This window comes from Dermacentor silvarum, chromosome 5, assembly GCF_013339745.2.
Source record: "Dermacentor silvarum isolate Dsil-2018 chromosome 5, BIME_Dsil_1.4, whole genome shotgun sequence".
In the NCBI taxonomy this organism is placed as follows: domain Eukaryota; kingdom Metazoa; phylum Arthropoda; class Arachnida; order Ixodida; family Ixodidae; genus Dermacentor; species Dermacentor silvarum.
In genome coordinates, this window is record NC_051158.1 from 22,765,491 (window position 1) to 22,781,142 (window position 15,652).

The 15,652-nt window shown below is 44.6% G+C and overlaps 1 protein-coding gene across 7 annotated transcripts in view; it reads left to right on the top strand.

The window, feature by feature from the left end:
• Window positions 1-15,652, top strand: part of LOC119453068 (uncharacterized) — a 114,994-nt gene that overhangs the window by 36,154 nt on the left and 63,188 nt on the right. Inside the window, exon 5 of one of the 7 annotated variants that reach the window (XM_049667509.1) lies at window positions 1,586-2,337. The exons of 3 other annotated variants lie outside the window; for them this stretch is intronic. In XM_049667509.1, coding sequence (XP_049523466.1) covers window positions 1,586-1,623 — 38 coding nt within the window. In that variant the 3' untranslated portion in view covers window positions 1,624-2,337. Of the gene's footprint in view, window positions 1-1,585; window positions 2,340-15,652 lie in introns of those variants that run through there. 3 more of the 7 variants (XM_049667519.1, XM_049667516.1, XM_049667523.1) reach the window with 3 other exon arrangements.

Consider the following 15,652-nt stretch of genomic DNA (forward strand, 5'->3'; position numbering starts at 1 on the left):
GGTCAGGTTGCCATTAGCATATTTGTCACTCGTTGCATGGAATCACTCTAATTTAGGTGCCAGCAAGATCTATTCTGTTTGTTTTAAGGGGAGACGTGGGTCTTAAAATGGCAAAAAATAGCAAAAAAAAGTCGATTTTCCGAAATGTGCATTTTCACTACGTTTATACATTCAAGACTGTCTCCGCGAAATCTGGAAGGTAAATTTAATCGGAAAATAATAAAAATCAAGCTTATACGAACAAGTGTGGACGCGAAATCAGCGAGAATTGGCCAAAAACGTTCGAACTTCGTGCCGACGCCATTTGCTACCAGGCTGGCAGCCGCCATCTTGGGCTTGTTTTGAAGCTGTTTTCTTTGTGCAGATTTTGCATCGTCTCAAAATGGCGTCGGGGAGGGGAACTGAAAATGTCGCGTCATTTCTGATGGATGCGTCCGTGCCGCTGATTGGCCAAAGTGCGCACACCCCCCGCGTGCCTCGCTCCTATTGGTCTGGCACCATATCGTACGACGATTCTCACGAGCTCGGCCTGGTTGTTCTCACGTGCGCTGCATTTGCCTTCTTCCGTGCTTCCATCGCGCCTCTGTTTACATTCGTTCAGCCGCTTGCTTCTCGGCACTGTGGTGTTGACACACTCGCTGAGAGCTTTTCCGGGTGTCAAATTTTTTTCACCTGCTTGATTATATTCGGACCTACATGGCATCAAGTAAGACAAGTAAGGTATAATGGTAACTGAAATTTCAGAAGCCATTGGTGTGTCACTTAGCTTTCAAGACAGATTCACGCATGCGATGTCGCAAAAATAATGGCTTTGGACAAACTTGCAATATTCAGACTGGCTCGGTGCCCTCGTGTTCTTTGGCGAGGAAATTTCTCAGCTTTTCAATTGTTAAATTACAGTGGCTAGAATGAATATGGCTGCTGTGAAGCGTGTTTTATTAACGTGGCAGAAAGCCACAACTTTGTTTACATAATCCTGACAGAGCTAGACAGCTTAGCCCTAGTCAGCTCTTGCTGTTGATATTTTCATACCCATAACTATATACCGGAAATGGTGCATAAGATCACCTGCATGTCTGTCAGTTTAGCCCTTGTGCTTGAAGCAGAGTTCGGGTCCACAGGCTTTAAGCCATCGACTACAGTGAAAACCTAGTGTTTGTGTTTGCTGGATGGAATGGCATAAATCTGCATGTAGGCACATAAACTAAAAATTGAATTTGTCCAACATAGACTTAATTATCAGCATCATGTGGTCAATGACACGTGCACAATATCTGCACTTTGTGACGATGTACGATGCTAATTAGGCTGCGTAATAGGCAATTGTGAAGCACAACTGCAGCTTTGACACTTGGGGAGTTTCAAGTAAACATTGTCTTGGAGAAGCACAGCATAAAGCAGAATTCTGTTAATGAGTTTTGCACTGTGCTGATGGATGAAATTTGACTTTCTAAATTAATTTTTTTGTACTGGCCAGTCATTCAAATATTTTTGCGGCCCTGTCAGTGTCGTAAGAATTCAGTCAGGTGATTGTATGTGGTTTTTGGTTATTTTTTCTTAAAATCTTTTTATGCTCTAATTTCAGGAACTGGGCCCATTGGTGTCGACTTGTGTGAAACCTGAAGCCTACAAGTTCAAGCACTAAGGACCTGCCATGACCTACAAAACTGCACATTTACTGGGTGCACTACAGTTGAGGTGTGCGTTTGCCTCATACTCGGTGAAGGACCACTTTGAGCTTGCATATGACATCTTGCCAGCCATCAGTGTCTGCCTCTGCCCAGCCGTCCTCGAACATTCCGAGTGCACCGTCATTGGATGCAATGTTATGGGGCTTGCTGCGTGCCATCTGGATATCACAGCCCCAAATCCCTCGGAACCTGCTGCGGGTGATGTGTCTAGTCTATAACTGGTGTTATCCATTACCGGAGCAGAAAATAAATCGGGAATACCAGTACAAACACTGTTGTCTTATGTCCACAAGTAATCGCATCTGGTCGCACTGCGACGCCAGCCCTGTGTTCATGTATCATTTCTGCAATCCAAGCACCTGCAATACTTTCAAGTGACTCGAGACTCTCCTTTAAGTCTGCAAACAAGACATATTGTGTGCTAACAGATGCGTCTCTCCATAATATAAGAGGCAAAGGGGCCTCCTGCCGTTGACAATGCCAGTTTGTATTGCAAAGAACTTGAATACTGACGGGCGCAGCATGTTGTAAGAGGTCAGATCGGGCAACTCCTGAAAGCATAGCTGGCCCACGTCATCGTTTGCCTCTTTCATGCCTGAAGAGAATGTTGAAGGGAGAAGTAGAGGTGTGATGGGAAGCGGAGAGCAGTAGGATTGTTTTACATATTACAACATTTCAGGCCCCCTCGGTACCCCTGGATAGGAGACGGCGGTAGACGCGTGTGTAAGGAATACATACTGTGTCCTGTGACAATTGCCCCTTCCCACTCTTGCTATGCTTCACTGCATAACAGTGCTGTATTGAGGCGTAGCTGACTTTCGGGAACTGGCATTGTGCAACGCGCCGTGCTTTCCAAACATTTAAGACATTGGTGAGGATTACAAAGTCGGAGTAGGCTCAATTGCTAACAGCAGCGAATTGTTTCAATAAAAAACATGCCACTCAACAGAAGGAAGCTTAATTGCGAACGTTGAAGCAGCTAGAGGTCATGCGAGAAAGCAAGAGATGGGACGCGGGATCTGACACGTACTATATAGGTTTGCATGTTCTCTTTATACGCACCGCTCTGCTTTTTTTTTTTTTTTTTACAGCATTGCTCGCTTGCATCACTTGCACGGCGAGATGACACCAACACCTGCGGCAAGCGGCAACTGTGCATGCTGTTCGTACCACGCTGATCAACTGCTTAATGCTTTGCTTTTATCTGAACACGTGTCAAGCCCAAGAAAGAAAAAAAAAGAAGTTTGTCGTCCTGAGTTGTAGAAACATTGGCACGATCATTCGATGGTGGAACCTGCTTGAGTGCGAAGTAGATATTATTGCAACTGGAGTTCAGGAACTCCGACTCCCTTATCTTGCAATGCATCAGGCGCGGCCAACTAATGTCCACGCCATTACAGGCGTGCAGTATTCCAGCGTGCTCTCTGCCTGCGCTCATCTCCTCTGCTGGTGATGATGATGATTTAATGGGATTCCCATTGAAACGGGGCGGTGGCAAGTAGTCGCCTAGCCTGCTTGATTTAGTCAGGTATGCTATACATGTTTTTTATCCAGAATTTTTGTATATATCTCCTTAATTGGGGTTTCTTTTTTTTTTCCCCCATTCACAATCTACCTTGTACCGCTACCTATGACTACAAGAGATCCGGTCAGATCAATCTCTTCCGTGCTTTCTTTCCACCAATACTCTAAACGTCTCTTGCTTATCTCGATTGCTAACCGGTTGATGCTTCGTCCACTTTAAACCCAAGCACTTCTGGAAGGTGTACGTTGCCTACGGTTCTCGGAGGGTAAATCCCTTTGCGTTCAGTTAGGATATATGGTCTTCAGATTTTTGCTGCAGCATACACATGCCTCATCTAGTTCCGAATATTTGCTCCGGTATGTTTTGGCCCTTGGGCAACCGGTTTGAGCCTCAAATAACAAGGCACTGCCCTTTGTGTTATCGCTCAGATTTTCCCTTCCAATTTCTTTCTTCTCATCCTTGTAAAGCTCCACGGTCCTTTTTGTTTCAATTCTTTGCATCCAATTTACTGTCTCCGTTTTTCTCTCCTTCTTTCTGATGGCTTTGCAGTTTCAATTGCCCTGTACTTGGTTGCCAACTTTCTTGACCTCTTCTCCATTCTGTGTCCACGCTTTTCAGGTACAGATACTTGCGCACTTTAGCCACCCATTTATTTTCATCCATGTTCCCGAGTCTTCCATGAAAACTAATTTTGCTCTGTGCTTCTCTAACTTCAAAAGAGGCCCAACCCATGTCACCCTGCACTGCCTCGTTTGTGGTTTTACCGTGGGCTCCCAAAGCCAACCGGCTTACCGATCTTTGGTTAACTTTCAACACCGACCAGATATTCGATTTTAAACACAGAATGGCATTTAGGAACGTTAGCGCTGGCACCATTACTCCTTTCCAGATTCCACGCACCACTTCCTACTTATTGTGGCCCCACAGTGCTCTGCGTTTCAATGCTGCATTCTGCTTCACCTTCAGATTATCCTGGTGGGTGCTTGAATAAGTCATTCCTTCGTTTACTGTATACGCCGAGGTATTTATTTTCCTTGACTATGGGTATGGCTTGCAGTTGAATTGACACTACGTAATTACTCGTCTCATCATTAAAGATCATAATTCCTGCTTTCTCTGTGCTAAACTTAAGGCCTAGATTTGTCGCTGCATTGCCACAGATATTCGCAAGTGTCTGTAAATCTCTTGTATTATCCGCTAGTGGCACTATGTTGTCTGCATACATTGGTCCCGGGACCTTCTGTTGCACCATTTGTCCATAACGTAGGTAGGATAAATCAAACCCTAATTCGATGTTTTCCAGTCGTATTTCTATACCCTTAACATAAAGTGTGAACAACAATGAAGACAGAGGACATCCTTGCTTCAATCCTTGGTGAATACCCACCACTTCATTACCTTTTTGAATTTCCCAAACAACTTGTACTCGGTTGTCTCTATATATCTCCTTCAGCAGCTCCACAAAATCGTCATCTGTGCCTTCGTGCTTAAGAATATCCCATAACAATTCTCTGTCTACGTTGTCATAGGCTCCTTTAATATATAGAAATGCTATCGATAGAGGTCTATTCTGAGCTACTGAAATATCTATAGCAGCGAGTTAGGTACAAACATAATATCCTCTAAGCATATGCCTGGCCTGAACCCATTCTGTAGTTCCCCCTAGTACATCATTTTCTCCACCCACTTTGAGAGTGCTAATTTTATGTCTTGCATTGCCATTCTATATATCACCGACGTTACTGTAAATAGCCTGTACGAGCTCATCTTATCCTTATCGCCTTTACCTTTGTAGATGCGGTTCATCTCGCTTTCATGCCATCCAGCCGGAATTTTCTTCATTCTAATCACTTGCTCTATAGCATTAGTCAGCAGTGCCTTGCTCTTTGGGCCAAGGTTTCTGATTAGCTGTATTGGGATTTCATCGGGTCCTGCTGCCGTGTTGTTAAGGGACATTTTCTTCTGCTTTCTTCCAGTAAAAGCTCTCTATGCTAAATTTTGGCCTCTCAGGCTTATCTGTTGTTGTTGGATCCGTTGAACTATGCTCTCTTTTGTGCTGAAGTTACCCCTAATAACATCTGTGATGTACCACAGTGCATAGCCTCCTTCAGGGCGGCGACCATTATAGCACGCACTCACATTATATATATATATATATATATATATATATATATATATATATATATATATATATCACAAGTAGGATATATATGTATATATCACAAGGAGTGGAATGGCACTCCTCTTGGGTTTGATGTGTGCCGTACTAGGGCCTTCCTAGGCCACAGAAGCTGTGTTTGGGACATTCACTTTTTAAGTACATAATGATTTCTATGCCTACCCAACGACGAAACCCGTCCGTCCGTCCACCACATAAGATGAACGCTTCCAAGATGGGGCCCAACGCTCCAAGATGGGGCCCGCAGCAGCGAGCGAATTGACCTTCGTGCTACATCTCGCTTCAACGCGAACTAAGCGGCGAGAACACAGCGCACACGAAGCTATCAGCACTCGGCGCTCTGTTCCCATGCAGATCGCCTTCAAAATAAGTCATACGCAGCCGCCACCGGAGTACGGTTGATAACAGTTCGCATCGAGAGGAGGCAGCATCATCGACCACGCCTACTTACCAGGTCTACCAAACGTGACACTGTTCAATTACGTCACGTACTACACCACGCATCGGCCAGTGCTCACCTGCCACGAAACAGTGGCGGCATCATCGAAACCCACCATCATATAACGAGTGAAAACTGCTACTACTCGCCTCTTCGTCGTCTCATGCTGGTCTCGGTTAACATTTCGGTGTTGCAACCACGCTTCTCGGTTTCACGATTCTTTCATGGTGTTTCTCGCAATTGTACCAAAGACCACAGCATACGATGACGAAACAGCAGGTGATCAGTAGCAAATGCTTACGCATCATTTCGACTATAGGAGATTTTCCGTGTAATGTTTTTTTTGTTTACTTTATTAGTACTAAAAAAGCCAACTTCAAGCACTGTAGTGAAGCCAACTTTATCTAGAATTAAAAAAAAATGAATTACATATATTATACTGAGTATATTTCTCGTACTTATTGAATGAGCCAATTAAATTAAGCAATAAGAAAAAAATGCATTTTTGAAACGTTTCCTTTTTTTTTTTAAGTAATGACTCTGGAGGCAAAAGGGTAAAGATATGTGAACACAAACTAAAAAAGTCTAGCTGCAATACAGAACATTAGTTGCCTTGCTTCTTTGACAACCTCAGGTATTATACAACAGGATATTTTATGGTTTCACACCTACTTAGCTACAAAAGTGGATAAAATGTATAATGCCTCTGTGCCATAACACAGCACTCACTCGTAATGCACAAATAAAGTGAAAATTAACTGGTAAACTAAAGAAGCCAATATGAAGTTTCACTGATTCACGACCGGTAGCTTCACACTCGGTTGACTCGTGAAACAGTACGCTGTGCCTAGAATCCTAAGGTACGTTCGATTCACCTGCACCGCCTGAACCAGTTCACGAGGTGCTGCACCTTGCCATTCGTTTCAGCGGTGCAGCAATGGCGCCCGCTGAACCACACCGTTTGTTTCAAAAGGTGCAGGAAAGGTGCAGGGCTGGTTCATGATTTTGCTGCACCCACTCCACTGTCGGTGCCGCCTTGGTGCAGGCGTACAGGTGCGCGGCAGCAGCGCAGCAGACGACACAGCACATGGGCGCGAGCGCCGTTAAAACCCCGTTTATGCACATCTGATGTGTCTACGCAAGTGTGGTGTGTATTTACGCCCCAGAATTTGATCATATCTGCAGTTCAGGACCTCTCAAACTTACGCACTCCGTGCACATTAGTCGGACATAACATAACGCCTGCACCGCGTCTGCACCTTGGCATTCGTTTCGAGTGTCGCGCTGTGCCTGCACCACAGAAATCGAGCTGCACTATTTCTGAACTTCTCGTGAACCACCGTGAACTGGTTCACAGTGGTGCAGGCGAATCGAACGGACCTCTAGTTGAACAAGGGTGGTGATCGTCCTGTGCAGCGCCTCTGGGAAATGCATGCAGCAGTACAAAACCTGCTTTCCTGTTTTTGCTTATGTCACATCAACCGATTAATTGGAATTAAATCATTAATCGAAAAATTAAATTCGAGACTTAGAATTGTCCGGCACAAGGCACTACTGGTAATGAAATTACCTCTAGCGCTTGTCGAATGAGTGCTGCAGTGCTACGCTTGAACTGCCGAGGGGGGGGGGCCGAGCCCCTCCTTATAAAATGGAGGGGGGCCGGGCCCCCTTGGGTCCCCCTCCGACTTTAGGCACTGGTCTCCTTCGTAGATGTTACCGTCTTCATCCCTTATAACCTTTTGCGAATTTTCAGTTGAAGTTCCGAGTACTCTTATGTGTTTCCAGAATCTTATTGAGGTGCCTTTGTCTGTTTTGTGAATGTTATGCACCCAACGTTCACATGCGCATTTAATTTTCTCTTGCACGAGCTCACTAGCCACCCTTTTCTTTTCTCGGTATGTGTTCCATCTAAGAAGCACCTCTTCTTCGTGTAATCCGAACTTTTTTGGCTTCTTGATGATCCCTAGATGCCTTGCTCACACTCTTCTGTAGCCTGTTCATTTCCTTGTTCCACCACTTACATGGTTTCCTCTTACTGATCCAACAATTGTTTTGCCTTCTCCGTCTTATTTCCTGCTGCAATTGTAGCAGGGAATGATATGCACAGTGCTTAGCTGCACTGCACATAATTCTCTGCTATGGTAAACTAATACATTACACAATTGTAGCAGGGAATGATATGCACCGTGCTTAGCTGCACTGCACACATAATTCTCTGCTATGGTAAACTAATACATTACACAGAACCTTATAAAAATGCATTAAATCAAAACATATAGTACAAACTATAATCAGTCAGGACAAGCAAGCTAGACTTTTTTGTGCGAACAGGAACAAAGCTACAGAACTAAGTTCTGCAGTCTGCTGAATCATTTGACAATATCGTTAAAAATACAACACTTATTTCAATGAAACGGCTGCAAGAAGATCACAAGTTCGACTTTCAAATGCACTCAGCAGTTTTCAGTAAAGCACATCAGTGCAAACAAATAGGACTCAATAATTTGATCATACGAGCTCAGCCATTAGCCGTTATGACGCACCAGGGCCAGTAAAAGATTGCAGCAATTAAAGTTCTTCACAAATGCACTTTGGCAAGCAAGAAAACTGAAGAACTCGCAGTAAGGCCACTACGGAAGTTATAATATGAGGCTTGCTGTGGGCTCGCTTCAGTGGTCGCAGGCACATCAACACAAAATGTGCTGAAAAGTTCAGGTATACTAGCCACTAAGGAAGTTACTAGAGCCTTTCTGCAGACCGTCTTTATTAGTTACACACACTAACACAAATAATGTTAAAAATGTCACAACTACATTAGGCGTTAACGAAGTTACTTGAGACTAGTTCAGCGGTCATAGACAGAAACAGCTGCTATATGATCACCCCTCTATTATGCAAATGCGCTCTGCATTGATGACAAATTCTGGTAAAGGTCACCAGATCAAACATTGACACTTTCGAGCAGTGATGATACAATTTCAGTTGAGCTAACGTTTTGCATATGCACCTCGGCCAGTAAAAGAATTTTAAAAGCCCTCTGTAAAGGTGGGGGGCACGAAGGAAGTTTATGGGAGGGCACTGTGGGCTGGCTCACTTCAGCAGTCGCTGGCACATAAATGCAAAATTTGCAGAAAAGTTCACAGGTGTCTTAGAAATCAAGGAAGTTGCTCCAGGCTTTCTGCATGCTTGCTTCAATGGTTGCAAACAGTAAAAACTAAAGATTCGAGATATATATTGAGCTTTAATAAAATTACTATTATTTCTAGCTTACTAGACGCTTGCTTCAGCACAAAAATGAGTTCACAGATACTAGAAGTTACAAGCTTACAAGATACTGCTGGCTCGAGTAGGTCACAAATTCACCTTAGGAGTACACAGGCTCAAAGGCCTCTAAGCACATTAACGGAAGCTGAATGTGGCCGTCTGTGGTCGCAGCCAAATACTGCTGAAGAGGTCACCGGTATGTTGGCGACTACACATTTAACTAAAGGCTTGCAGCATGCTCGCTTCAGTGGACACAGACACAAAAACGCATTGTATGAGTTCACACGTACCAAAAGTTAACGGAGGATTTGCGTGGGCTTGCTTCAGCGCTCACACACAAACACAAATTCACACAAAAAATTCACGGGTGTCACAAGATCTCAAAGGATGTTACCAGAGACTGAATGTGGCTGGTCTTCCATGGTTGCAGACTCAAATACTTCTGAAAAGATCAGAGGTATCATGGCAGACTACACGATTTACCACGGCTTGCTGCAGGCTGGCTTCAGCGGTCGCAGACACAAAATGCACTGGAGGTCACAGGTACTAACAAATTTAGTACGGCATTTTTGTAGATCAACAGTGACAGACACACAAATTAACCCAGAGTTCACAAGTACGTAGGCTCCTAAGGAAGTTACCACTGGCCGGGTGCAGCCTTTCATCCCTGGTTGCAGATGCAGAACGGAAGAGATTACAAGTACGTTGGCGGCTACACAATTTACTAGTCATGCTGCAGGCTCATTTAAGTGGTCGCAGACACGAAAATGCACTGTTCAGATCGCAGGTACTAAGAAAGTTAGCGGGGGATTTCTGTGGGCTTGCCTCAGTGGACCAGGAAGGCACACAGCGGGGCTGTAATGTATGCAAGAAACATGCTAGAAATATGTACACAAATTACTATCCACCATGTGTATGTTAACAAGCTGCACTTCTAACAGCAATCTGCTGGTTCTGATAGCAACATTGCTTCCTTATGGCTTTATACAAGCTAGCTGAGCTAACAGTTAAGAGAAAGGTTGTGATAACTTCAACTCTGTGCAAGGATTAAAGGAATTCTCCGAATGTCTCTACATCTGCATGCATTTGTCAAACGAGCTGACAACAGGTAAATATGTCGCAGTTTCGCCCGAAACGCGAAGCAGTGATTGCGATAGCAAATTACGAGAAAGCTATAATAAGTAAATTAAGCAGTTGTACATGTTATCGCCAGTGTAAATAAAAGTAAAGCTTTCGCTTACTTATTAAATTAACAACCTTGGTGTCGTGCGCAAAGGCAAACATGAACTCTGAAGGCTGATGTGGGCGAGTTGGTTTAACATATACTTGAAGAAAAAAACAGCTCAAAAGAGACGAGAACGAAAAGAAGACAGCGCCCGTCTGTTGTACATGTCTTCTTTTTGTTCTCGTCTCTTTTGCACTGTTTTTTTCTTCAAGCAAACACGAACACATCTCGCTCGATAGCAGGGGAACTCGCTGTCGAAACACTGGCGTGATGAAGCGAGTCGGCGGCGACAAGCGATCGCTTCTTACTGCTACAGCTACAACGCGTTTCGAGAGCTTGCAGAGCTAAGTTTACGCGAACCTTCGACACTAAGGTTGTGCGGGCGCAGCACTCGCAAAGCCACAACCAAGGGCGGTGCACATACCCTGCGTATGCCGCATCAGCGGAATTTTGGCTGGAGTATCCCTATAATTGCAAAAAAAAAAAAAAAAAAAAAAAAAAAACCGGCAAACATCAACTATACCTTCACAAAGAATATAATGACAACATGGGGATGCAACAGTCTCGTAGTTCAAAAGAGACAGTGTGGCATGAATTTCATCTCGTACGGCATGTCGCGCACACATGTCAGAACATACGCTGGCCCAAATGATAACAAATGCGAGAGGAAAGAAAACTGAAGCAGCGCAGTTGATCAACCGCCATGTGTGAGAGGTGCTGCCACTGAGATACAAATGCCTACAAAAGTTCCGTTATTCGAGCCTTACGTGGTTTTACGATTGCTCTTGCAATCGCGGTTACGCAAACAGCAGACGAAGCTTAAGCAACGCGTTCAATCACCGAGGGCACTTGACAGAAATTCAACAGTCAACAGCGCCAAATGTTCTCCGTTACTAAAAATATGACAACGTGCGAACGAGCAATGGTCTAATAAGTAGCGTAAACGTTTCGATTGTTACAGACAGCCGAGACGTAAGCTTGACCTCACCATCATACTAGCATGCACCCGACGTGTAAATAAGCAGCAGTTTCACAAGAAGTAGCCCAAAAGTTTCATTATTCCCAGAAACGCACGTGTGTGGCATTGTCTGGCACGAGCAATATACCAGCCTAAAAGAAACGCACAGGAATTCAGCAGTGCGACCGGCCAACCATCACGTGCAGCAAGTACTCCGATCGTGATCGAAATGCCCACAAAACTTTACTTATTCCAACCATAGGTTGTTTTACGGTTGCTCTCTCAATCGCGGTTACGCAAGGAAAACTCAAACGGTAGACGAAGCTCAAGTGACACGGTTAATCAGCGAGGGCGGGCGCGCATGGCACAACTTTAGCAGTTCACAAAGACAAACGTTCCCTTTTGATAATACTAAACAATACGACCACGTGCAAACTAGCAATAGCACGTATATGTTTCGATCGTTATAGAAAGCCGAGACCTAAGGTTGATCTTATTACCATCATAATAGCATGCATCCAACCACATGAAAATAGGCAGCAGTTTAACAAGTTGCCCAAAAGTTGCGTTATTCTGAGAAACATGCATGGCACTGTTTGGCACGAATATACCAGCCAGTGAGTGAGTACGAACTTTATTGAGGTCCTGAGGAGAAAGAATTAAAGCGGGGATGGAGGCCACGCCAATCAATCCGGTGGCTCCACCCAGGTCGGGGCCGGTATACAGAGTCCTTCGGCGACGGCCCGGGCCCTCTGGACAGCGTTGAGCTGAGCGATGGGCTCTGTACTTCTGAGTGCTGAGTCCCAGGAGGACTGGTCAGGAAAGTCCGTGCCCGCGTTGGCAGGGCACAGCCAGAGCATGTGTTCGAAGTTGTTGTATTCGTGGCCGCAGTGTGGGCATTCAGTAGGAAGGCCAGGATTGATCCTGCTTAGTGTTGTTGGTGTGATGTATGTCCTAGTCTGCAACTGTCTGTAAGTGACGGCCTGTGCTTTTTTGAGGTTTTGGTGAGGAGGAGGAAAAATTCTTCGTGCTAACCTATGATTTGAAGTGATTTCGTGGTATGATATAAGCGGGTATTTGTTGTCTAGATCCCTCCAGGCTGGGTTGAAGCGAGCCATAAAGACAAGCGTGATAAAATTCAGCAGCGCAACCGCCAATTAACCGTCATGTGCAGTGAGTGCTCCGATCGTGATACAGATGCCTACTTTTGTATTCCACGTCCCAAGTTCGCGTTTGAACCTGCACGCTTATTCCTTCATTCCAAGGACAGCGACCAACTTTTCCATCATCCTTCAAAAACTGAAGTTGGATTTATCAACAACTCGAAGCAAAGGCAAGTGTTTGACATGATAATTCAGCAGAAACCCGCTAGGTGGAGAGAAGTAATTAAATGGAAAATGAGACATCCACCCAAACGTAGCAATTGCTACAAAGGAAACCCATATGGTTTCCTTGAAAGAAAAGCCTCACAGTTGAAGAAAAATTCGGAAGCTAGGACCTAAGGTTGATCTTATTACCATCATAATAGCATGCGTCAAACCGCATGCAAATAAATAGGCGGCAGTTTAACAAGTTTCCCAAAAGTTGCGTTATTCTGAGAAACATGCATGGCTCTGTTTGGCACGAATATACCAGCCGTAAAGACAAGCTAGGTAAAATTCAGCAGCGCAGCCGGCCAATGAACCATCACTTGCAGCGAGTGCTCCGATCATGATAAGGATGCCTACTTCTGTATTCCACGTCCCAAGTTCACGTTCGAACCTGCACGGTTATTCCTTCTTTCCAAGGACAGCAACCAGCTTTTCTCTAATCCTTTAAAAATGCAGTTTCCACGTATTGTATAGAATCCCACTCCTCTCTGCAACACCCTATGTGGCATTCAGAGTATTGAAATAAGTAAATAAAAAAATTAATTATTTATTAAATAAACACATAAATAAAAGAAGTTCACTTAATCCATACTTACACAGTTTTAAGATTGCTATCGCGATCATTACGCAAACAAAACTTAAGTGACAAGGTTAATCCCGACGAGCGCGTGACAGAGAGTCAACTCAGACAAACTTTCATAATAAACAATCCGACCAAGTGCAAACGAGCTAATTAGCACAAACGTTTAGATCGTTACAGAGCTGAGACGTGAACTTGACCTTAACACCATAGTAGCATGCATACTGCAACGTGTAAATAAGCAGAAGTCTAGCAGGTCAGCTACCTAACAGGTCGCCCAAAGGTTTCATTATTCTGACAACGTGCACGATACTGTTGGCCAAAAACAAATACCAGCCCTAAAGATGCGCGTGGTTAAATTCAACAGCGCCACCGTGATAAAAATGCCTACAAAGTTCCAACCCTACGTAGTTGTATGATTGCTCTCACAATCGCGGTTACACAAACGAATCACCAACAGCACACGTACGAAGAAGTTTAAGCGACACGGTTATCACTACGAGCGCGTGACAGAAACAGTCAACTGAGAAAAACTTGCACTGTTACGTACTAAAAAATACGACCAGGTGCCAAGGAGCAATTAAGTCACTGCAAACGTTTTGATCGTCATAGAAAGTTGAGCAAGCTTCACTTCATGCGCCTCCAATCATGTGCAAGTAAGCAGAAGTCTAAGAAGTCACCCAAAAGGTTCATTATTCCAAGAAACGTACGTGCGCGTACGACAGACGTGGTAAAATTCAGCCGCGCGGCCGGCCATAATGTGCAGCAAGTGATTCGACCATATTATGCAAATGCCTACAAAAATTCAGCTATTCCAACCTCACGCGGTTGTACGATTGCTCTCGAATTGCGGTTACGCAAACAAAATGCAAATGAAGCTCAGGCAAGGCTATTCTGGACAGTGCGTGTCGGGAATAGTTATATTATTATTAGTATTTTTATTATTATTCGCCACTGTTCAAGAAAGACAACGATAACTGTCACAGACCCATCCTGTAGGCTACATGGGAGGAGTTAGCGGTTCTAAAGTTTCGCATTCAGAATTTCTTGGGGGCGGATCTCAGCGCTATACAGAAACAGTATAGCACAGAGTAAGCTCGGAACTTTGCAGAAAAGCAGTACAATGCAACTAAACTCAGCATAGCCGGAGCACAATTAACGGATCGTCAATCACTGTGTGATGTCACCATTGCCACAAACAATGGGGATGTACAACGCCCAGCATACGATTATGCGCAGACACAACAACACGCTAGTCGAGAAAAACACCGACTCCACGAACTGTCACTCACCTCTTCATAGGCGTAAGACATACAGGCGCCGTGAAGATGAAGCTCACTGAAGCACACAATACTAACGTTCACCTGGAACTGATGAGCGCATAACACAACCACCACGTTCACAGAAAATGCACGAACTGAAAGGGGAGCGCACCGACCTTCAGGGATTTGCAGCCTACTGAGAAGGGCGAAGAGATCCAATAAAACAGTGCCGTTAAGTCATGTGACCGACTACGTACAATGCGTACATGCAACAGGCAGTGGCGAATGGTGGCGATTCAACTGGGTAAAGGTAGAGGGGCTTTAGGTAAAGGCAGTCACTGCCTTTACCTAAACATGGCTTCTAAGCATGGAGGAAAACTAGGAAGGAGCGTCAGGTGATTCCGCTAGCCTTGGCAAGCTAACCTTCTCTGAAGCCGTCCCTCCCTCTCTCTGGGGCCTTGTGTGCGGTGCCTTTTGGGTAGGAATAGGCCCACAAGGTTGCCGGACCATTCGCGATTGTTTGGTACGTGGCAACTTTTAGTGGCGCCTGCCGTCACAGGCTTGGAGGCATGTACTCGGGCGATTCTCTGCTACTGCGCGTGTCGTTCTTTGCTTCAAATGTGATGCCTTGAAACGTGGAGCAAAACTGGGGCGCCTGACTCATGAAGACAGAAAATTTTGAAGGCGTCATTTGCGCTTACCACCGAGTGGTTAGTGGCCAGTGCTCTTGCCTTGAAACCCGTCCAGAATGCTCAATGTGGTCCATTTTTCCCACATACTCCTTAAGTTTCAACAAATCAGCTGTTGTACACCTTAAACTGCGGTGCGTGTTATCTTGCTAATTTTTGTCCTGCTGTCTTCCACCAAGGAAGAAACAAGATGTTTTGAGGGACACTTTTTTGTCGCATTTTCGCTTAGTAAAAGGATATGCTGCGAGTCTTTTGTTTTGAGAGAAATAAATAGCATTAGCCTGCATTCTAACTGCCAAAGTTGTTGCCGTTTATTCAGACTTATGTCCACTATTTTCTAAGAATGTATAGTGCGACGACGCTGTTGAGACGTGCCTTGGGGATCCATTTTCGTTATATAATAAGGCAAATGGACCGACTGTGTGCATTATCTAGAGTTTAGTCAGCTGTTTTCGAAGGTGAGCACAGCT